The sequence below is a fragment of the Amblyomma mixtum genome, chromosome 2, assembly GCF_055824585.1.
Source record: "Amblyomma mixtum isolate Tamu chromosome 2, ASM5582458v1, whole genome shotgun sequence".
Lineage (NCBI taxonomy): Eukaryota > Metazoa > Arthropoda > Arachnida > Ixodida > Ixodidae > Amblyomma > Amblyomma mixtum.
In genome coordinates, this window is record NC_143013.1 from 262,412,003 (window position 1) to 262,434,729 (window position 22,727).

Genomic DNA, 22,727 nt, shown 5'->3' on the forward strand with positions numbered 1-22,727 from the left:
TTTGAAAAAGAGATAGGGTTGCGCCGCGACGACTAGAGAATTTGCCCACTGCGATGCTTCCTGCTCCTTTCTACGCGCGAGAGTCACACAGCGGTGCGGAATTGGGGCGAGATCAAATTGAGATACGCCATTCGAAGCTTCATCTCAACAGGAATTCTCCGCAGTGATGTTAACACGTCAGTAAATACGCACTTTCAAATACGAACAAGACCCCGCTACTTTTGGTGAAGCTAACGCGACTAACTATACGAAACGAAAAATAAAAGGGCAGGCGACAGCGTACGCGTAGCGAAATATAATGTTTTCGGCGTTGGATGGGACCGGAGAACAGAAACTGAAAGAACTTGCCTGCCCACACTTTAGATAACAAGATATGCTTGCACCATACGGTACCAAGTAGACGGAGCATGTGCAAACACGCGCTGAATAATAGGCGCGTAACAAAACACCGCACACCGCTGAAAGCACCACTGCCAAGCGAAGTTAAAGAAAAAAACACACAAGCGTGGCGCGGGGGCGCGTGACACAAAACACTGTAGGCTTCTCCACTACAAAAGCTGTCCTGCATTGCTTGGACGAAAATGCAAAGATTAGGAGAGCGGAGGGGGGGGGGATGAAATGCCAATAAGAAAGCTACAGTGGTTAAGCCAGAGGAATAAAAAAGCACGCAATTCAGTGGGCAAGCGCACAGTAAAACAAGGGAGAGGTGGCGAGAGATCGGCGGACGGCCCGGAGGGCGGGAGAGACGGGGGTGAGGGACCCCGAACCATCGTGACGTAGCAGCGACGTCACAGCTTACGTCAAGACTCCAGCGGGCCAATGGCGGCGCGCCGAGTATCCTCGCTTGCCCTTTCTCCCCTCCCTCTCCTTCTACCGCTATATAAATACCCCCGCTTCCTTTATTGCCCTCCCCCCCCCCCCTTTTTTCTACTTTTTTTTTCTCTTAGCACGTCGCCCGAAGAGCGAGCAATGGGGAAAGGGAAGTGGAGAAGTGTCATCGGAGAACGGCGGACACGCGAGGAAGGCGGCAAAACAAAACGGGCAGATATAACAGAAGAGAACAGAGAGCGATGAAAGAAACGCAACAACAGCATCCGGCTCGCTGCACAAATAATTAACGCGACAACGACGACGGAGGGACGAACAACAGAGCGGTAGATCTGATAGCGAGGCCCCGGCTACGTAGCGAGCGGCGCGCAGGCTTTCGGGCTTGTTGGAGCGACCATCACCCCCCCCCCCCCCCCCCCCAAAAAAAAAAAAAAGACTGAAGCTGGAAAACTGCGCCAACTGCAGGCAGCGGTATTTTGTAAGGGAAGCCGGAGACGGCGCATCGGAAGCTGCGTTAACGCTGGAGCACAGAACCGCGGAATAACAAGGGAGACGAGAGGAGGGGGCAAAGCGGGAAAACTGAAAAGGTAGAAAGGGGCGCATTACGTTGCATCGAAAATAAACAACGCAACGAGAAGCAAGCGCGGCGGCAGCCGTTAGCAACGCGCCATCTGGTTCTTCGGGTTGGGAGAGAACCGCGTCGCGTCACTAATGACCTCCTCCGCGCCTCCCACTCAGTTCTCTTTTTCTTTTTTTTTTCTGCGACACGCGCGCGCGCACAAGTGAACCGATATTCAATGGTGGCTAGCGACATCCGCGTCGCCTCACGGATGTCCAGGGCGGATTAGCAAAACGGCCAAATTGAAACTGACCCGCCTCTCGCGACGCACAGGAGATCCCCCTGTGAAGGGTGCACCACCTCAAGGGCGGTAACGTTGAGGAGAAGTTTCCCTCCCCAAACCAGGGCGCCGGAAGGACAGAGTGGACAGGCAGTGAATAGGCAGCGAAGCTTTGCGTGGCACGTATTCCGGACGACGCGGGCGCGAACTCGCTAAGCTTGGCGCCCTGAAACATAATCCTTGCCGCCTTCCATCATCTCCCACATCGTTTTCATTCATCCCTTCTTCGTTGCCTTCCCACCGTCTCTCAACGAATTAAAAAAAAAAAAAAAACGCGCTTATACCCTTCGTTAAGCCTGCCTTGATTAACTGGCCCTCCACTTTTTTTTTTATAACGCAATGGGGCTTGAACGCCAGATTTTCACCTCGCCTCGAGCTCACCTCGATAACAATCCGGGCGAAGACTCATTTGAATAGCATGCCTTCATGAGTGCATATAACAAACATGACCCTATGACCCTGTGCCGGTTACACTGCATAGATGGCCGCGTATGCAGGGCAGGTTATCCATGTTTCCAGCGTGAAAGAATAACAAGAATAATAGGTAAGTAGCAGTAGCAGACAAAACACACGACCTCGAGAAAATAAAATCACGCGGGCTCCTAACGGGAGCTCCCATAAAAATACAACGAGCAGAGTAAAGGCGCGGTAATCTGTAACCAATGGCAAGCACAGCCGGTGAGAACGCATTTAGGCAAATGTTCCCGCAGCAAGTCGATACGAGTCAGCCGGACATTAGGCCAGGCATTCGGCCATCCAATGCGCCAGGTAGTTCGGAAACTAGCCAATGCTAGTCACGTGACCTTTTGAGAACAGCTGTCCGACATTAGTACTAACTCCCCCCCCCCCCTCTTTACTTACTACCCTGCTAGACTACTCTTTTCCGCATTTAAAGTAACAATCGCACAGGTAAGTGGTAAAAACATTCACTTTGCTAGAGCAACGCCACCCCGACCAAGCCGAAGGCTAACACCACATTGCAGCAGCACGACGCTTGCAGCTCCGCCAGCTGACGCTACACCGAAGCGCAAACGGTTCCCTTACTATCATTTCCATTTTTTTTTCTTTCTGTATGCTCTCCGGCGCGTAATATTTATGTAAGAAAAAGAAGCAAAATGCATCGATTTCAACCATTCTCCGCTCTCAGCGTTCCTTTCTCCCTTTGTTTTTTTTTTTTTTTTTCAGTGCCATCTCACACTTCTATCCTCCTTCTTCCAGTTATTGCAGACTGAAAATCTCAATCGAAATGTAAGTGCATAATCAACGCGACTGAGAAGATGCAGGAGATCAGTCCGGCTACAGCATGAAAGCCACCCAGCGCGGAGCCCAGAGCCACGACGCAGCTGCCATCTGGCGGAAGAACAATGTACTAAATAGGAGCTGCATCACTACTTACCACCGGATGGCGACACTGCGGCGCGAGCGGCATTTTCAAATGCAGCTACGCAGCCGGCGCATTCCAACGCGGAAAACTAATAGTTTCTTTCCGCACTGCGTTTCGATTAGCGACCGCTGAGCTCGACAAGTAAAAATTTCAGCCTTGGTCTTTTCACGCGGGAGAATGCTAACGTGAAACGAGTGCTTACGAAAAGAGGTACAAGTTATGGGAACGAAACGAAAATAGTACCACTAGTTGTCGCTTGGAGCCAGCAGAATTGTTTCTTTAAACTCATGCCAATTAATTGGAGAAAATTAATCGCCGTTTAAGCCACGGGCAAGCAAAAAATTTTAAATTCGAAATTTGCAGAGCATAATGAAAAAAAATGGCGACCTTGGAATTTCCCGACTTCATTCAGATTTAGCAGCTATTAGCATGCTTGACTGGGCAAAAATTTGCTTCCTACTAGGCTTTTGAGCATTTCCTTCAGAGCGCAGGAAACAAGAGGTAAAAATAAGGTAAATTCCCTGAAAAACTGCTTACGTTAGCAACAGAAAGCATGGATAATAGCAAGGTGAACATGGTTTCCCAAGGGAGCTCAGAATGGTGGTGGATAAGGCTGGTAGGTACTGCTTTATCATAAACGACACAAAAAAAAGGAAACAAAAAAAGTAGACTACTGAACAAATTCTTATGCTACATTATCAAACAGACGTGCGTGTGTTCTTTGTCAGGTGCTTTTCATAACCGTTTATTAGAGCACTAGGTCAAAAGCATTAAGCAACGCACAGTCCACTTCAAGGCAGTTTACCAACCATGCAATCGAAATCAGCAACTGATGCCCTTAACATCAATATGGATAGTTTCAAGAAATGTCGCATCATGTTCTGACCCCTTTGTAGATTCGTCAACAGAAACAACTTTTAAAAGCAATGCTGACTACTCCCAACATGCTCCCAACAGCGAGTTACATGCAAATATGTAGCGCAGGGAATAGAAGCATTGAAACAGATCTATGCCATGGTTACATAACTACGACGCATGAATCATGGGTATCAGTTAATGCAGGTTTCAATCTCAGCAGATCCACAATATTTTCTGTTCATATTCCAGCATCAACTACAGACACGAATGTAAACTATAAAACACACTATCGTAGTGGTTAAAGATTTTCTGCAAAATGGTATTTGGCTACATGGCATTTTGGTGTATGGCATTTAAAGCTGCAATGCAAGCTCAAAGATAAGGGCACTAAGATCATGCTGTAGAGCAGCTTATTTTGTAGACAAGGTTTTACTGCTGACAGCAGTAATTTGAAGAACAGCTGCAAACAAACTGAAATAACAACTGTTTCCTTCGCCTCATGAAAGTGAGCACAGCAACCACATCAAGCGTTCCATCTTCATTTCATGTAGGATAACCCAGCTTTCGCCATAGTAACAATAAAGCCATGTTGTATATGAAGTCTTTCATAAAAAATACTGACAGCACGCATATCTGCCCCACACTATGAATAAAGCCACACTACAGAGTTGTTGATTTCAGGGCACGGTGCCCCCGACTGGAATGTGACGTGCACATAGAACAAGTGCACATGCCTGGCGTGTTCAATGCTGGTTTCCTCGCAAGTCCCACCTGATGAAAATACTCTACAGACAGTGCTGCGATGCACTGACACTGTCTACAGACTTCACAACTTTGGCATTAGGATAGAGGCCAGGCTATGAGCAAAAATGTGCAGCGACTGCACTTTCTCCCAAGACAGCAGAGCTATTCCAACAGCCATGTACCGTATTGTGCGTTTTTATCGTAGAGACTTTCAAAAATTTTCCCGCCTCAACCGCTCGATCGTTTGCGGTGAAACTGCACACAGAGTTTGCGCAATACGGTAACTTTTGTATCGTAGCAAGTTTTACAACGGTACTTACTTATTTGAGCCATGCATGATGCGAAATCGTAGTTGTCTGCGTAGAGATAGTCGAAACAAAACTCGCAGACGCCGTTTTTTCGCTGAAAGGCGGCAGTGGCGCCATCTGTTTTCAGCAGTGAAAAGCGTCACGACAAAGTGCCGCGGCGATTTTGCAAATAACATCACCTGAAAGGTAAAGCCTCGTTAAATCAGTTGTTCTGATATCTTTTTTCGCTCAGTTAGCCGAAAAAAACGGCATATTCAAAGGGCACGCGTACAGTGTAGGCACGCGCTTCATGCAACGCTCACCTCGGCTACCTCGGCGCCTTGTCGTGACGCTTTTCACTGCTGAAAACAGATGGCACCACTGCCGCCCTTCAGCGAAAAAACGGCGTCTGCGGGTTTTGGTTCGACGATCTCTACGCAGACAACTACGATTTCGCATCATGCACGGCTCAACTAAGCAAGTACCTTTGTAAAACTTGCTACGATACGAAAGTTACCATAATGTGCAAGCTCTGTGCGCAGTTTCGCCACAAACGATCGAGCGGTTGAGGCGGGAAAATTTTTGAAAGTCTTTACAATAAAAACGCACAATACGGTATATACCTCACCACTTCTGTAGTAACACATCAGTGTCAAAGTGAAATGGTCACACAGAGTTCGTGTCATAGACATTTGTGCCGCCCTGTCTTGCCAATGACACCACTTCGTGTTCTCTAAAATAAAAGGCGGCGTTAAAACCTTTCTCACATGTGGCGCATTTCTCACCAGGTGAGACTAGCTTTCGGGGAAGTCACTTTCAGCATGTGTGTACGCGCTTTTTAAACCAAGGAACAGAACCAGATGTTGCAGTTTCAACCACTGACGCTCAAGCGCAGCTCCTTGTAAGCTCAACATGTACCTCGTTAACACACTACGGAGATGCAAGAAATCTCCCCAAGTTTTCTCTCAAAGCTCGCCAGCTCCCCAGAGCCATGCATATTTCCACCACATACAGACTCCTATAGCTACTGCAGCTCAATCGGCATAGCTAGAAAGAGAAGAGTTTCAGTGCCACTTTCACAGTAAAATCATGACTTATCACGTTAAAGAAAATGTGGCAGGTGCACTGCACTTTAGAGAACAGGATAACTGAAGCAAAGTAACAATAGCAAATAGGTTTTCTCCTGTGCCGCATGGCTCTCTTGTGGGAATGGTCTGCCATGTCAAAACATTGTGATTTCCTGTTCACAAGCAAAAAATGTCTCTTGTTGGCACTATGAAGTCATTTGAGATTAAATATTACTGGCAAAAAATAAAAGGTATCATCCCATATGAATCAGGAGTTATTGCTATTCACAATGCGACAGCCAAAGAAGCCAAATTCATTCATTTCACCTCACTGACTGGTGAGGAGTAAGGCACGTGACTTCCACAATGGTCAGGTGCAGCAACCTGTTGGGTCAGCACAAGGCAATAAAGTGCGACATTCACTGCCTTAAAGCAAGACTTAGTTGAGGGGTGCTTAATGCTGTGTTCTAACCAATTCCTCCATTTCAAGTTCCTCACTGTAACTTGAAATCTATGCAAATGCACTTCACCATCGCATTCTTGTTGAAATGCAAACGCTGAAGATGCAGTCACACTGGCATGTGTTAGCCACTGACCGAATGCCTACATGAGTAACTGCCACCCAGCCGCAGCAGAGCATACACTTTACCACAGTGATAGCACCGAGCAAAGGCTATGACAAGATGAAGCCACACACACCACTCACTTCACATTCATTGGTGGAGAGAAGGTGAAGATGCAATTGTCAGTGCTCTTACTCTTGTGCACAGTGCGGACCCAGCATAACCGTGAATGCCTTGATGCTTGCAACAAAGCATTCGGATTTATTCAACAAATGGACCCCATTGTATTTGCTGGACGTGTAAGTGACTCACTCAGTACAGGAGACAATCAGTGCATTAGCCCAATTAATGCCATTTTGCCAAAGAAAACACGATCAATTACAATGACATTACATGACATTACGCTGAACTACTGATTCACTAAAAGTTAGCAAGATCGTACCGCTCACAAGTCCCATCTGAATCTCCTAACTTGTCAGGTTGTTTTCTGCCATGTCTAAGGCAAATGACAGGTATAACTTTTCCCATGCAGCAGCAAGCTACAACCACCTTTGTGATATTTTATTTGGAGATGGAAAACCTCACCCAAGATACCACTCCACCTGATAAGTCATGAAATTAAGACATACCATGCTGATTCTAATATACTGTATGTAAGTAGCATGTGTGTTCTTGGAGAGTATGTTCAAAGGACACAAAGACAAAAGCGATGGTATATATTTTCAATGATGACACTGTATCTGTACAATGTTATGCATTATCCTGCACTGAACTTCCAAAAGAAACGCAGAGCCCTTGTATCTACATTAAAACCCAGCTTTTGAAAAAAGCATCCTTCCCCCAGTTTAAAACTAGCAGACACAACCTGAAATGCAGATGTGACAACACCGGGCATTGTGGCCGCTGTCCAGCATCTACCTGGTGCTGCACCGCAACGCTTTTTCTAAGGTCAGAGAGAGTATAAGTGCCATATACTCTAAGCATGACTCACTCATTTCCCGGACATGGATGATAAGCCTTGCGACGAACGACAGGTATTCATCCTGAAATCATACCCAACAGGGTATTATCAGTCAGACTTGCCGACACAGCATCAAATCAATGTCCAATGTTACTAAGCCAATGCGAGCTCAGCTCAGAGGCTCTTTATACAAAATGCCAGGGTCTCGCACAGCAACAAGGCAAGAAAGCTTTGTATTGTGAACTGTGACCTTTACGTAAACCACGAACTATGTAAAGAGCTCACACAAAAAGATAGATTGTTTCATTATTCGTAAGGTCATGCTACACAGTAAGATAGCATGAGAGTATAGCTAAACTATATGACCGTTTTGCATAGCTGAGTTGCCATCATTAGAATTAACCAAAGCATGCAAGTGTATGGCTTCCAAACCAACAACACTGCAGTGAGCTAGCTGTTGAGCTTGAGAGAGCAGGACAGCCCACCATTTGGTTACAGCTGACAGCTGATGCAAGTACTGAATTCACAAGTTTACACATCACAGCCGCAGCAGTTACATCTGCTATCAACAGGTGCTGAACGACACGTGATTCTGATTCCTCAGATCCAATGACCAGCACTTCGCGGCCAAGCAGTTGTACACGACAACACATTGTGCACTTAGGTTGTGCACCGAGATTACCTTGAGCTTGGCAAATGGTCTTAGTTGCCTATGTGCCATAAAATCCAACACAACAACAACAATCTTCATAACAGCAGTACATTTCTCCTCTATCACACAATATTAACAAAAATGTTTTATAGTGCTAGTTGGGCAAAGGTTCCCGGTCTAAATTTCATAGTCAGCATCATGACCATCCTGCCATGCCTACCACCTAATGCTAGCACTAATTTTTTCATTAGGAGGGGCATGGGGTAGGACATGGGGTGGAGCATGGGGCGGAGCATGGGGTGGACCATGGGGTGGACAAGCTGGGGTGGACCATGGGGTGGACCAGCTGGGGTGGACCAGCTGCATTACCATGGATGTAATTGCTAACAATTTCTTTTTTCCCACTAGTCTATGCAACATGCAAGCTGCCACATTTAACTGACAATTTAACAATGCTTGGAACAAGCTCTAAGAGTGACAAAAGTTGCAATGTAACTTAATTTCTCTAAATACTGCATTACTTCAACTTGCACAGCAATTTAGCAATGTAATTAACCAACCAAAAAAACAGTATTGGTAACATAATATTTTTCTTGCCTTGCAAGCAATTTCCCCCAGCTGGGCAGTTTAAGTACCCTAATCTTCTTTCATCCATTCCTTTTATACCATTTTCTAAAGGCATCACCTTTTCCTTATAATCCATCGCTTCCATAAATGTCACCGCAGGGGCCAAACACTACACAAATAACACTTCAGGATGCAGCTGACCCCATTCCCAGCCAGCAAAGGATTCAATGGCACAAATCCATCTTCCAAGAGTTGTTTCCCATGGAGGTTTATAGCTGTCAAGAGCCTGTTTGGAAGCCTACTTTTTGTGCCCCAAAGTAACAGGGCATATACACCATGTTAATAATTAATTTAAGCCTTGCATCGCGCTTCATTCAACACCTGCCCTAAGGCTGTGCACCAAGCAACTGATCAGTGCTTTATGTAGACTAAAACATTATGCTATGATTTCTAAGGACCTATGCGGCATGAATTAGTAATGTATACAAAGAAAGGAAGTGCTCTGACCATGTAACAAAGGCATAAAAAGTGTATACTAACATAGTGGAGAAGCTCCAAGGACTCATGAGAGAATGACATGGTATTGGGATCGATTCCAAATGCATTCAGTATGTCGATAGTGACACTTTACTGTTTGCCAGATTTGTTAACTGGTTCAAAGAAAGCAGAGTAACACAAGCAGACAAGTGTTCTTATGTAAAGTGGTGAGGTTCCAGCAGCAAGAAGTATAAACTCTTTCCATAAGCAATGCAAATGTTTGAAGCAAAGCATACGGTTTAACAGATATGTGGTAACAATAGCGTAACTTCTTGCATCTGCCCCGTCGACGAATTTTTCAAGATGACACGTGAGCCAATTGCCCACACTTCTCAGCTGGAAATTGACTGCCGTACGTAAAAACAACGGCTTTTATCGCTTGTTTTGTGTGCAAGACAGTTACTCTGCTTAACCCGGAGACGAGTGCCACTACCCGCATGCCAAATGCACTCAGAAATACCATGACAACTGTACTGCAGACAGCCACCTGACGTTTTGACTGCTGTGACACATACAGCTCGTAGAATGGGCAAGTGCTTCTACACAGAGGCCGCTTTATGAAAGCCAAAAGTGACTGTTACTGCACTCACTAAAAACGCAGAGGCAATATGAAAATTTATGGGAATTTCACTCGGCAGGTCACCCAACATGTCTAGAGTGCAGCACAAAGCTACAAACAGCAAAGTTTAGGCATCAATTTCATATTGCACACTAATTTGTAAGTTTATAACGCACAAATGAGCATAAAATGTAGGATGCAAGCAGTACAGTTTTAAAATGAATAAAAATAATTACGACCATGGCACAGAGTATTCCAAACAAGGACTGCAGCACTCCATGCAGCAGTGTGCTGTGGCATCCAACTAATCACCACATGCCGTTGATTGCAATGTGTTGCATACGTAGACTTTATGAAGCAAGTGCTGAAGGCTCCGGGAAAGACAAAATCGAGTCTAGTCGACACAAGGATGTCACTGTCGCATGACAACAAACACAGTTTGCCAATAGCATGAAAATATGCTTAGAGCATGCCAACTGTAGGAGCACTGAAGGTTAGAGTTACAGAGCTGGCCTTACAATGGCAGTTACACCTAAGCAAAACAGAACTAAAGAATGCACAATGCTGCTTCCGCACGTCCGGACGCCGGTTAAAACCACGAGAAGTACTAATAACTGAACATATCTTTCCGCTGCTGTTATTTGAGTTACGAACAGAAAGTAGAATTTATCCCTCCGCAAGATTACGCGATATTGTTTTAATTTCAAGACTATGGGCAATGTTGCGCCATGGATTTCCTTTCAACCGCTCACCTTGGATCGGGCCTTTTGAAATACATGGTTTTCCATCTCCGTGGCGCTCCGAAACGTCGGATTCGCCGCTTGACGGATAGCTTCTTCACTGAAATAGAAGAATAATGCAAAACTCACGCAGGCTAAACTCACGCAGGCTAAACTCACGCAGGCTAAGCTCACTAAAGCTAAACTCAGGCAGGCTGCCGCTGTAACGCTGTTGTAGTACACCACACGCTGTCACTAGTAGTAGGCAGGCGACCCGCGGCACTAGATTTACAGAATGCTGGCGGCCGGCTTAGCACCAAGCAACGGAACGACGCCGAAGCGTTCGTGAATGCCGACCAGGGGTATTCACCTCGCAAAGAGCACAATTACGAGCTGAAGTACGCTCCGAAGAGAACACCTCATCTTCAACGGTGCAACCATCGGCTGCGGTTTTATTCAGTGACAGTGTAGATGTTATATAATCGGCGACAAGCTCGCGTAACTCCGCGGTTTTCCTTGTTTACAAGAAAAAAAAAGTACACACGCAGTGAACCGCCGCTCCCAGCATTACCGAAAGAAGCACGAGTGCGGCCTGACTCGTGTCGATAATTGTGCGAAAGTGTGCACGCGTCAAGTACGGGGCTTTCAGACTTTTCGAAACGCTTACTTACATTTTGCCCCTGACATTCTGCCGAAACGGCTGAGTCCGCCAGCTCTGATCGCCCTGCGCGTTGTCCGCCATTGCCAACCTTTAATACCAACCGTAGCGCCCCCTCAGCCGAAAGTCATCGTCGCACAAAAATGTACAGGTTTTTAAAAAGTAACGGATCGCTTTCGTTATACCTCACACAGACGCAGGCTGCAATTTTAGTGCGGAACCTTGGCTGCACCTTCGCTACACGGTTAGCGCATTTTTGATGTTGGACGCCCTGCAGTTATGCAACGAACCGGGAACGACTTATTTCGACCCGGAACAAGGTGTCTGTAAACACCGATAGGGTAACACCGAGTTTCATCGTAGTGATAGTCTTTCAATACCTTTCGTAAAGACGAAACTATACCTGACTTCTTTTTTTAAATGCTGCCTCATATGATCTACGTCAGTACCAAACCTGCAACGTCGCTGTGGTACAACATGAACAGACCGACACCTAAGGTAATAATGACTTTTATTTATTAATGCAAGGCACACAAACAATGAGACGTAAGACAAGGGGAAAAATCTACAGTGGCCTTAGTCAAATATACTAGGCGCAATCAAAGTCCGGCACCCTACGACGCCTTCTGCTGAGCCTTTTTCAGGGCTTCTCTCTCTCTCTGCTTCTGAGACTTGCTCAAGTCTTTTCTCTCATCCTCGTTCAAGTTGGGCAAGATTTTCGTCACAACGCCGGTGCCAGCCGTAACGTGGCCTTCGCGGAGCGTGAAGCGCTGACCCTGCTCCAGCGCCATGGGCTTCAGCAACCTGATCTCCAACTTGGCGTCCTCTCCAGGCATGACCATATCGCGACCTTCGAAGAACACCCTGGACGCGCAGTCGAAGGTTCGCGAGTACACAATGGGCTGGTAGTACTTGAGAATGGGCTTGTCCTTGCCTCCCTCCTCTTTCTTCAGCACGTACACCTGCGCCTCGAAGCGGTCGTGCTGTTGAATAGTGCCTGGTTTGCACAAGACCATGCCCCTACGAACATCGTCTCTCTTGACTCCGCGGATGAGGGCACCCAGTTGGTCGCCCGCTTGCGCCTCCTCCAATATTTTGTGGTAGGTCTCGATGCCCGTCACGGTGGACTTCATGAACTTGTTGTGGCCCATAATCTCGCAGTCCATGCCCTTCTTCAGCGTGCCGCGGTCAAGCCGGCCCGTGACCACCGTCCCGCGACCTGGAATGGAATGGACAGCCTCAATGGGAAGCAGGAAAGGCTTGTCGAGATCGCGCACGGGCGTCGGGATGTAACTGTCCACCGTCTCCAGGAGCTTGAGCACCGCCTGCTTGCCCATTTCCGGATCCTTGTCCTCGAGCGCGTACAGGGCAGAGCCCGTGACGATGGGCACTTCGTCCCCCTTGAAGCCAAACTCTGTGAGCAGCTCACGCAGTTCCATCTCCACCAATTCGAGCATTTCCTTGTCGGCCGCGTCGGCCTTGTTCAGGAAGACCACGATGTGCTCGATACCGATCTGTTTGGCGAGCAAGAGATGCTCCCTGGTCTGCGGCATGGCGCCGTCCGTGGCAGCCACGACCAGAATGGCCCCGTCCATCTGGGAAGTACCGGTGATCATGTTCTTGATGTAGTCGGCATGACCGGGACAGTCGGTGTGGCTGTAGTGTCGGTTACTTGTGGAGTACTCGACGTGCGCGACGTTGATGGTGATTCCGCGGGCCTGCTCTTCGGGAGCGTTGTCGATCTCCTCGTACTTCTTCGCGGCCGCGAGCTTCTCTTCGGCGAGCACCTTCGTTATGGCAGCGGTCAGCGTCGTTTTGCCGTGGTCGACGTGACCTATCGTGCCGATGTTGCAGTGCGGCTTCTCCCTCTGGTACACCTTTTTGGCCGTCGCGGGCGTCGGTGTGGCCAAGAAGCGCTGTGCGATCCATAATCGGGAGGCGCTGGGCACCGAGCACTGCTTGCCGACTAGCGACTTCAAGGGTATCTGCGTGCTGCCCACCAACCGCTGCAGGAGTGTACTCGCCATTGTCGAAGTGAGCAAGTGCGGCTACCGCTCCTTATGGAAGAAATTCAGCGCACTTACAATCAGAACCAGCAAAAAACGGTGTCTGCGTTTCACCTCCAAAACTCAACCACGCCGCATCGCCATACCCCCGCGAGTTTGCGCGAAGCCGGAAGCGGAATTGGCTATGGATAGTTCTAAATGCAAATACAAGCTGTCGTATATGAGCTAATTAATCGTGCTGAAACAACCACAACATATATAAATCAATTAAATCGCGGTTTTACAAAGGTTTATTTACTACAATAGAAAAAATAGCTGGAAAGTTTGTTTGCTTTTAGCGCTTACACAACAGAGACGCTGGCAACGGTGTGTACATTTAAAAATGGATTCCAGCAGCAATGTGAGCACGCCGACTAATGTGCGAGAGATAAATTTCTCAGAATTAATGAACTTGCTCATCGGACCGAACAAGCGAGTCAAGGAAAACGTCGTATTTCCGCCGGGGCTCTTCCCGCACAAAATCAAAACGAAGGATGAACTGCGCGTGGAAGCCGTCTTCGAAAGCTGCGCCTTCAAGACCGGCATCAGCTGTGTTCTCGGTTAGCAATGCTTCGCAGTTTGACTGCGAGATTGTTCAGCCGGCTTTGATCTTTGTGCCACGCGTGCACCCCTTACAACGTAACCTGAGTGGGTGTCACTTAAAAGTGGCCTGAAATAAATTGATCTCCATCTGTTCAAACGTACAAGAAAAAAAAATTAACTGCCTGATACGGTGACCTTGGCTTGCCTACTCGTCGTGAATATAAACACCAGAACCATTGTAGCAACGTTTAGTCTGTGCTCTGAGAATCTACTCATTTCTGTTGCGGTACGTTTAGTTCTAGGAGCAAAGAATTCATCGCCATACATAAAGTCCTCAATTCTCACAAATTGTATTTAGCACCTCGCCTTGAGCTGGTTGAAAAGAAGCAGTAATGTTAAGGAAGTGTGTGTTGCAAACCCCACCAGAGAAAAAAAAATAATAATGGTGTTCCCAAAATTTGGTGCAGATGTCTGACTGGTCTGTTTAGCAACGACTTTCAAACGGCAGTGCCCTGTTTTATGCAGGTGGCGCGTTCGGTGCGGCGTTGGGACTTTTCTCGGCCAGCGTGGACCCTAACATCACTGGCGGTGGTGTGGACCCAGCGAAGATGACAGTGCGGCAGGTGTTCGCGGATATGAAGTCGAAATCTGTGTCGTACGCCAAAAATTTCGCCATCGTCGGTGCCATGTTCGCAGCCATTGAATGCACTATTGAATCGGTAAGGGCGGCAAGGAGCCGAAATGGGACGTTTCTTGCATTAAAGTTTCCGTTTTGGTTCAAACTCATATCAGACGCATACAACGAACATACGTTATAATGAAGTCAACCTCTTTCAACTACCAATTTAAAGTCTTGTGCTACGATACTATCAATGTCAAATGAAACGCGAACCTGACCACTGTAATGCAAACACAAGATGCAAAAATGAAGAAATACAGGCAGGATCAAGTGACACACCCATGCAGCTGTGTTGCAACTACACCATCATGATCATCAGCCTGACTACACCCACTGCAGGGCAAAGGCCTCTCCCATGTCTCTCCAATTAGCCCTATCCTTTGCCAGTTGTTAATCTCATCCACCCACCTGACTTTCTCCCGTCCCCTGCTACACTTGCCTTCTCTTGGAATCCACTCCGTTACCCTTAACGAACAGCAGTTATCTTGCCTTTGCATTACATGCCCTGCCCAAGCCCATTTCTTCCACTTTATTTCGACTAGGATGTCATTAACCCTCGTGTTTGTGGACTGACAAAAAGACATACATAAATTCTAAGTAGTGAATTTCAAAAGAAATGAGACCTGAAACAAAGGAAATAATAGTGGGGAGCTTAACGGCAATGACGGAAGAGCAGCAAAGAATTTACGACAGAAAAAGACAAGCTTAATGTGATACATCCAAACAAGGTGATTCTACCGCATTCTGACGGAGGCGAAACTCAAGAGGCACCTGTATGCTGTGCGATGTCGGTGCACATTAAAGATTTCCAGGTGGTCGAAATTATTCCAGAGACCTCCACTATGGCACCCCTTTCTCTCTTTCTTCGTTTACTCCCACCATCTTCCCTTCCCTTGTGGCGTGGTTGAGGCATCCGCCGAGAAGTGAGACAGCTACTGAGCAATTTCCTTTCCTTAAAAAAAAAAAAAAAAAGAAAATGCTACTAACCACCAGTATCATTCCATTGCACACAAAGTCTCGTCTCCATCCGCTCACTGACATGAACAGTGTGGTGTTCTTGAGAGCCTTATGCATTGTCATCTTAGTGAGTGTTGGTTTGTTTTCGTAAATAATCATAGTTTTCTGCAAAGGAGTCCCACAACAGCAAATATGGCAGTGAGAGGATAAACAGAGCAGAACTGTTGTCTTTACATTGCTGTTGTGCTAGTACAGCTGTAGCAATAACCTAGTGGCACAACCAAACACCCCCTGTCCCGCCGCGGTGGTTCAGTGGTTGTGATGCTCGGCTGCTGACTCGAAAGACGTGGGTTCAGTTTCAGCCGTTGTGGTCGGATTTCAATGGAGGCGAAGTTCTAGAGGCCCATGTACTGTGCGATGTCAGTGGACATTAAAGAACCCCAGGTGGTCGAAGTATCTGGAGCCCTTCACTAAGGCGTTCCTCATAGCCTGAGTTGCTTTGGAATGTTGAACCCCCATAAATCAAACCAAACCAAATGCCTCCTGTGTGTGCATTGTGCATGGTGCTCTATTTAAATCCTGTGCTGTTGATAACCCACCAGTTTTTCTAATGAGTACAAGTGATTTCCAGCCTCGTTTTTCTAGGGAAGAAATGCTGAGAAAAGGCATCTATCTACCTTTCGGGCATCAAATCATTTTTTTCCAGCATTGTGTCTTTTTCATGCAGTATTCAGACAGAATGAGTGCCAACTTTTGCGACGCTATCGAGACATGTGAATCTATGAAGAGAGCAACACAGCATTTTAATGGATCATCCAGCAAAAGAGAAGAAAGAGTAACAACACATTAATGTTGCACAGCATGCTTCAGTTTACTTGGTTTTGGCAAGCACAGTAATTGTGAGGCACTTATCAAAAAGCTATGAGTATGCTTTTCAAAAACCGTTGCTGAAATATATTTTCTTCACTTTTGATTTGCTTGTTTGCCTTCTCTGAAAGCTGTATAGATTGTTACTGTAATTGTCAAGATTTCACAGATGTGCACGTATTGGCTGAACCAGAGCCTCTTAAGGCCAAGCACAACAGGCCTTGTCATCATAGCCCAGGGCTCATCCAAGCTTCTTTGTAATTGAGCACAATATAGTTTTATACAGATGCGAATGATTGGCACACAGGAGAAGCTGACCCTGGAATGAAGAAAATACTTACTCAAGAAGAAAGTATTTTTACAGATAGACTCAAGACACTACAGAGGTTAACTGATGCCACATCATTTCTGATTTAAAAGAAACTTCTATTATGGAAAAGAGAAGGAAAAGTTCTGCATGAGCTCCAAATTGAAGCAGCCGACATTTACATCCATGTTAGTTGCAAGGTTTGCACCAAGGCGTGAGCAGTCTTCAGCACCAAAGTTGTAGTGTGAAAGTGTTTACGAAATGAACAAGTCTTCTTACTTTTTTCTTTCCAGCATCGTGCAAAGACAGACTGGAAGAACGGCACTATGGCAGGTGCCTTGACTGGAGGACTGATAGGATTTCGAGGTAGGTGTGACAGCACTTATTTGAGGCGTGTAAAGTATTTAGGTTCAGGTTTTTTTTGTCTAAGGCACATCACTTGAGCTAACAAGCCAAGACCTGTAGGTAGAAAATATGCATGCAGAGTCTGGAATACAAGCACTTTTGAGGCACTTTTAATGGGCCTAGAACATGGCAGTTTTTCTTTAGAAGAATGGTGCAAGAAGCTGTGCTGTGGCAGAGGAATGTTTGTTAGTCCAGCAACACTCCAATTCATGGTATGATACTTACCTCGGCTTGTCTTTACAGCTGGCCTGAAACCTGGTCTCCTTGGTGCAGCAGGATTTGCAGCGTTTTCTACGTTGATTGACTACTACCTACGATGACCTCTAGTCAAGCTATTTTGTACATACCCTAGGAAGCACTATGTAAATATGAATATAAAAGAAAAAAATTCATTAGAAATGCTGACACCTCAGATTCATTCGTCTTTGGTGGCACAAGTTATGGTCTTAATACCACCTTGTGCCACCCCTGCAAGGTGCACTATGTTTTTAAGAGATGAAACATTGTAGATTAAAGCAACACTGGGCCTGAATGCGACATGTGTTTGGTACATTCTGTTCTTTAAACTCAACAGGCTTTCTTGAGAGTGCGAGAGTTGCTAGCATCTTTGGTCAGTTATGCAAACATTCACTCGTCACAAAAAAAGCTATGGTAGAAAAGGCCAAAGCTAGTAACTGAACCATTCCTGAAGGTATTGCGTGCAGAATTTCTGAAAATGGTCTTTGAGGTGCCTAATAAATACTTCTTTGCTAATTAGATTTATGCTTGCTTTATTAATAGTTTATTCTTGGCACTGACATCCTCTCGTACAACCCAGTATTCTAACCACTTGTGTTGAGAGAAACTTCTGTGAGAAAATTTACAAAATCATACAGTAGTACCTCTCTGTAGTAAGGTCACTTGGGAGAGAAAAAATCTTAACTATCAGAGACATGATGATTATGAATCTTTATGGCACAAGGGCTGTCTTGGCCAAAGAGCGTCATGGCGCGTGGTAGTTTTCACTCCACAAGGTGGGGTCAGAGACTGATTTCCCAATCATTGCATCCCAGATGAGCCAAGCCCCAGGCCAGGGAAGAGCTTATATACATTGTATCAACGATCGGTACCCGGCAGCGCAAGCGATCCAACCCCCATAGTTTCTTTACAATGTCAATGTCTTTATCAGTTCTCGGTGATGGCAAGGCTCCAAGGACGCCATCTGGTAGTTCAGCTGCTTACTAAACACATTATGTTGGGTTAGTAAAGAAACACCTCAAAATGCTTTCTATCCTACTCTTATCCCAATATGTGCTAGTGAATTAATTTCACTCGCCGCATGTTATGTTATCACATTTCAAATTTCGTCTGTCTTGTGAAAACGCTGTATTTGCACAAATATAATGCAAAAGGGTAGTACAAGTCTATATGAAAATGAAACCTTTGCATGAACGCTGCATCATCTTCTTCAGCTACAGTATCATTTTTAAAAGGAAATAGTCAAGAAATGCATGTGCGACAATCAAATGTGCAAAACCTCGCATGCAGTGCCGCTGTGCCTCTGTTCTTTGCCACTGCTGCTTCGTGCTTAGTGTTGCCCAGCATGGCGACTGTTTGCCCCTTTCATTTGCCCTTCCCTACTCCTCGCTGCTTTTACTGCCTTTCCTTTATCAGTGGCCTATGCGACCTTCTTTCCATATCCATGGCAAGATTTTCTTTTAACGTGATAGTGTTTATGAGTTCGTGTCGCAGACAGTCCGGTGTTGTCGGCATCATTGACTGCGAGCGAAAAATCCACGAAAAATCCCCAGAGAAGCAACCTGGGAGGCAGGTGTGCCACCTAGGTCACGTGACCTTGTGGTGTCATGACAACCTGCCCACCGGATAGTGGGCAAACTGACCACCGTGGCAGGTGGCAATTAAATTAATTATTGATCGCGAGAGGTTGCTGGCGAAGAGCAACCTGGGTCGCACAAGCCCCACAGGTGGCAGCACCTGCCATCGCAGAGCAGTGGTGCATTGCTTAACTGCTGCACTACTGTACCAGGAGTGGTACGAGGACTCTCGGGAATCTATGAATCTTGCAAACAATGCGGCGAGATTGCCGGATATGACCACATTTTATGGAGCTGCAAAAAGACGCTGCCACCGGCGGACCTACTACCAGTCCCTTCTCTAGAGCGGTGGGAGGCTATACTGGCCAGCTCAGACCCGTTGACGCAAGTCCCGGGCCACTGAGTGGGCTCACAAGGTCGCCAAGAGCCATGGGCTCAAAGCCACGTAGTATAATGCCCACTAGGGCTCAGTGCTGACAATAAACGTTTTCCAATCCAATATGAATCTGAAGTAGAGAATGACGAATTCTGCATATATTGACATTAATCCATTAAAGCTATCGCATCATACTCTTAAGGCAGAGCTTGAATGTCGCTTCGATTTTTTTTTTTTATGGTGTGCGCCACATGCTTTGTCTCACAGCACCAAGGCCTTGGAAAAGTTTGTACGAGCTCGGTAGTAAAGCCATCTCGAAGAGTACCATGTTTTTGTCCACGTTTATTTGCCTTTGCCTGTTGGCCTTGCGATTACACTGTTATGTGCGTGTTGCTCTGATATGTTCTCGACTGCATGCATGCTGCGATGTCTTTATTCCGCAGGAGGTGCGTTGCCATATCCAAATGCTCTTTACTATAATTGTATATTTACGAAAGATCTCTACTATAAACAAAAAAAATTATGGTCGATTTGCGTAGTTAGGTCAGATATGAATTAGGTATGCTAGCAGTTCTGTTTTCACTTCGGTTCCAGTGTTCAGATCCAGTGTTCGCGGATGGCAGTTGTTCAGATAGCGCTAACAGGTTAATGTTCGTATATGCGGAATTGGTCATTCTCTACATTCATAGATCCCTGGGAACCTTCCTACCACTCCTGGTGCAGTGGTGCAGCGGTTAAGCGATGCGCCACTGCCCTTCTATGGCAGGTGCTGCCATCGAAGGGGTTTGGGTTGCTTGGGTTGGGTTGCGATCCAGGTTGTTCTTCCAGAGCAGCCTCTCATCTTTAATTAAGCTGCCATCTGACACGGTGTGCAGGCTGATCGCCTGCCCACATGTGGTGGGCAAACTGCCCAAGTATATATACGAGAGGCGCTGCTAAAGTTTGTATTATTGCCAAGAAGAAACACAGATAAAGGAATGAAACTCGGGCGGGAGTTTAATCTTTTCCTACATATTCTCCTCCCCTGGCCACGCACTTCTGCCAACGATGAACGAACTGCTGCAGACCATCCCTGTGGAACTTCCCCTTTTCTGAGTTCAGGAAGAGTTCCACTCCAGCAAAATCTTCGTCGTCGTCCCAAAAATGTTTTTCACACAATGTGCTCTTCATACGAGGGAAGAGGAAGAAGTCACTAAGTGAGGGGTCAGGTGAATATGGGGGATGGGGCAAAATTTCGTAGCCTAAAGAGGCGGCACGTGTCGCTGTCACCTGTGCTGATGAAGCCGGTGTGGAGTCACCAATCGTGGAACCCAGCGCGTGGCGACATTTGTCATTTGCAGGTTGTTGTGAAGGATGTTGTGCACTGAACCTACACTCACATTAACCTGTTTCACTATTTCTTGAACAGTTATATGCCGGTCAGTGAGCACTAGAGCCTCCACTTCTGCAGTAATCTGTGGTTCATCAGCGAGTGACAGTCAGCCACTGTGTTCTTCGTCATCCTGGCTTGTTTGACTGCACTTAAATTATCTGCGCCATTTGATAACAGTGTCATAGGCTGGGGTATTTCACCGTACACCGCCACCAGCTCAACATGAATCTTCTTGGCATCGTGTTCCTTCAAATACAAAAAGCTGATCACTGCACGTGCTTCGAGTTTTTCGATGGATGCTGACATTTTTGTTTTTTTCCCCTAGCGGTGCTGCGCGGTGCTATATAGAACACAGTTTTTATATTCCAAGACAACTAGAGAGACGTGCATACATTTTGATGCCTATATAAATTAATGGTACTGGTAATACGAATTTCATGAACGCCCTATACCTGCTGCCCTGCTCGCCTGCCCTGCACGCACACTTGGGCAGGTTGCCTACCACTCATGGGCAAGTGAGTTGCATGCCACAAAACAAACAGACTAAATGCGAGCAATGGCCACTATAAGTGCTAGCGCACCAAAAAAATGCACAGTCATCAGTAGAAGGGGAAATGTGACCTTACTTTCACTTTACTATACCCGTATCTTTATTATATGCGAGTTTACTATAGTGGGATGTTCATCTATGCAGTTGTGTGAAGGCTGCACAAAAGCTGGAGCAATTAAAAAAAATGATCAAACAGCAACATTAACAGGACCCGTTGTTCAAGGCCCTATGAAATGTATTCAAGCGATGTTTTATCATGTGACGTGCATTAAATGGGCTCCAAGGACAAACTCAAGTTGGTCTGTATCTATAATGACAGAGACACTACTTTCACTGAAATGACGCTAGGAAGGCTGAAAAATGAAATACAGGTATTGCTACCACCGGCCATTTTCAGAACCAAAACTTCGCTGCATCAAGACTGTAATCACTCAGATCAGGTTACAGTGCTGTTCACATTTAAATGGCGATCTCCGAGTCATTTTGATAATAGACTTAACTTTGAAAAGAGTGATGGTAAAATTAGCAAATCGAATTTTTTCAGAAATGAATGCTTTTGCTGCTGGGCAAGCATCAACATAACCAGAAAAAGACATAAAAGTGATTTTCGCAAAGAATGAAAAATTGGAGTGTCCCCTTTACCTCGATTCTCTCCTTGCCCAGATTTATTGGCAAAGAGGCGCATCCGTTTCCTTTTTTGTTCTTGAAGGAGAGGGAAGGGAAGACAGAGGTCAGGTTCACCTTCGATAATTAACCAACAACAGCCTAGTGTACCGTGCATGACATCAAAAAAAATGTTGACGAAAAAAAGGTCAGAGCATTAGGTCACCTTCATTTTACCTCATTTGTGTGCACTGACTAAATGCAATAATTGCTGTACATTGTTCTGAGCTATGCGTCACTGCTCCAGGACAGAATCAAATGACAGTGCGTGAAGAGTTTTTATTGCAAAAAAAAAGTAATAAACAGATTAACAGCAGACAATCGATGTCATGATTATATCACAGTATCTTCCTCATTATTCATCTTAAATATTACTGCGCCATCAATGTCTTTAATAACAATTACTCTTTTTCAAATGCATGTCCAAGCGATTGTCAACAGTACAATGCATTCCAGAAAACCTAACACGGTTAGGTCGTTAACACGACAACTGCTTCACTTAAGTATGCATAGCTTTCTCATTTCATCACTTAATACGTACAACATTGCAAGGGAAGTCATGGCACTTGACAAAAAGGAAGTGTGTTAAGAGCGGTAGAGAGATGTATGCATGTCGTTTTGTACACTTTGTATGCTAACAAAAATAAGTGCTGAACTCTAACAGAACAAGGCACGCAGAGGCGATAAGACACGTGCTCTTCGGCAACTAGGCAGTGTGCAGCGGTGCATCACTATAAAGTCTCGAACGGTGTTGGCAAGTCCACCGTGGCCTCCTCTTCATGCAGAAAGCTTGGGTGCTCGATGACTCTGGGAAGTCGCTGTGGTGCAGTGGGTCAGCACTGCTCTGGTGCGGCTAGGGCAACCTG

General features: G+C 46.0%; 4 protein-coding genes across 6 annotated transcripts in view; 1 reads left to right on the plus strand and 3 right to left on the minus strand.

Moving 5' to 3' along the window:
* The window catches only part of LOC149363805 (mediator of RNA polymerase II transcription subunit 15-like), a 136,878-nt gene extending 125,479 nt beyond the window's left edge, over positions 1-11,399 (minus strand). Inside the window, exons 1-3 of one of the 2 annotated variants that reach the window (XM_089573738.1) lie at positions 11,297-11,399; positions 10,659-10,746; positions 7,622-7,673 (exon numbers count right to left, since the gene is read on the minus strand). In XM_089573738.1, coding sequence (XP_089429864.1) covers positions 7,622-7,673; positions 10,659-10,746; positions 11,297-11,367 — 211 coding nt within the window. In that variant the 5' untranslated portion in view covers positions 11,368-11,399. The remainder of the gene's footprint in view (positions 1-7,621; positions 7,674-10,658; positions 10,747-11,296) is intronic. The other variant, XM_089573739.1, reaches the window with a different exon arrangement.
* A 378-nt stretch (positions 11,400-11,777) lies between these two features.
* mEFTu1 (mitochondrial translation elongation factor Tu 1) lies at positions 11,778-13,456 on the minus strand. Its single transcript, XM_089573737.1, has one exon. The coding sequence runs from the start codon at positions 13,308-13,310 to the stop codon at positions 11,898-11,900; it is 1,413 nt and encodes a 470-aa protein (XP_089429863.1). The 5' UTR covers positions 13,311-13,456; the 3' UTR covers positions 11,778-11,897.
* Positions 13,457-13,664: 208 nt separating this feature from the next.
* LOC149363808 (mitochondrial import inner membrane translocase subunit Tim22) lies at positions 13,665-17,491 on the plus strand. The gene is made up of 4 exons (XM_089573742.1): positions 13,665-13,888; positions 14,397-14,590; positions 16,975-17,047; positions 17,330-17,491. The coding sequence occupies exons 1-4, from the start codon at positions 13,672-13,674 to the stop codon at positions 17,404-17,406; spliced, it is 561 nt and encodes a 186-aa protein (XP_089429868.1). The 5' UTR covers positions 13,665-13,671; the 3' UTR covers positions 17,407-17,491.
* A 4,629-nt stretch (positions 17,492-22,120) lies between these two features.
* Myo61F (unconventional myosin 61F) overlaps positions 22,121-22,727 on the minus strand; it is a 151,842-nt gene continuing 151,235 nt past the window's right edge. For both annotated transcript variants that reach the window (XM_089573744.1, XM_089573743.1), the window contains exon 31: positions 22,121-22,724. In XM_089573744.1, the coding sequence (XP_089429870.1) occupies positions 22,695-22,724 (30 nt within the window). In that variant the 3' untranslated portion in view covers positions 22,121-22,694. The remainder of the gene's footprint in view (positions 22,725-22,727) is intronic.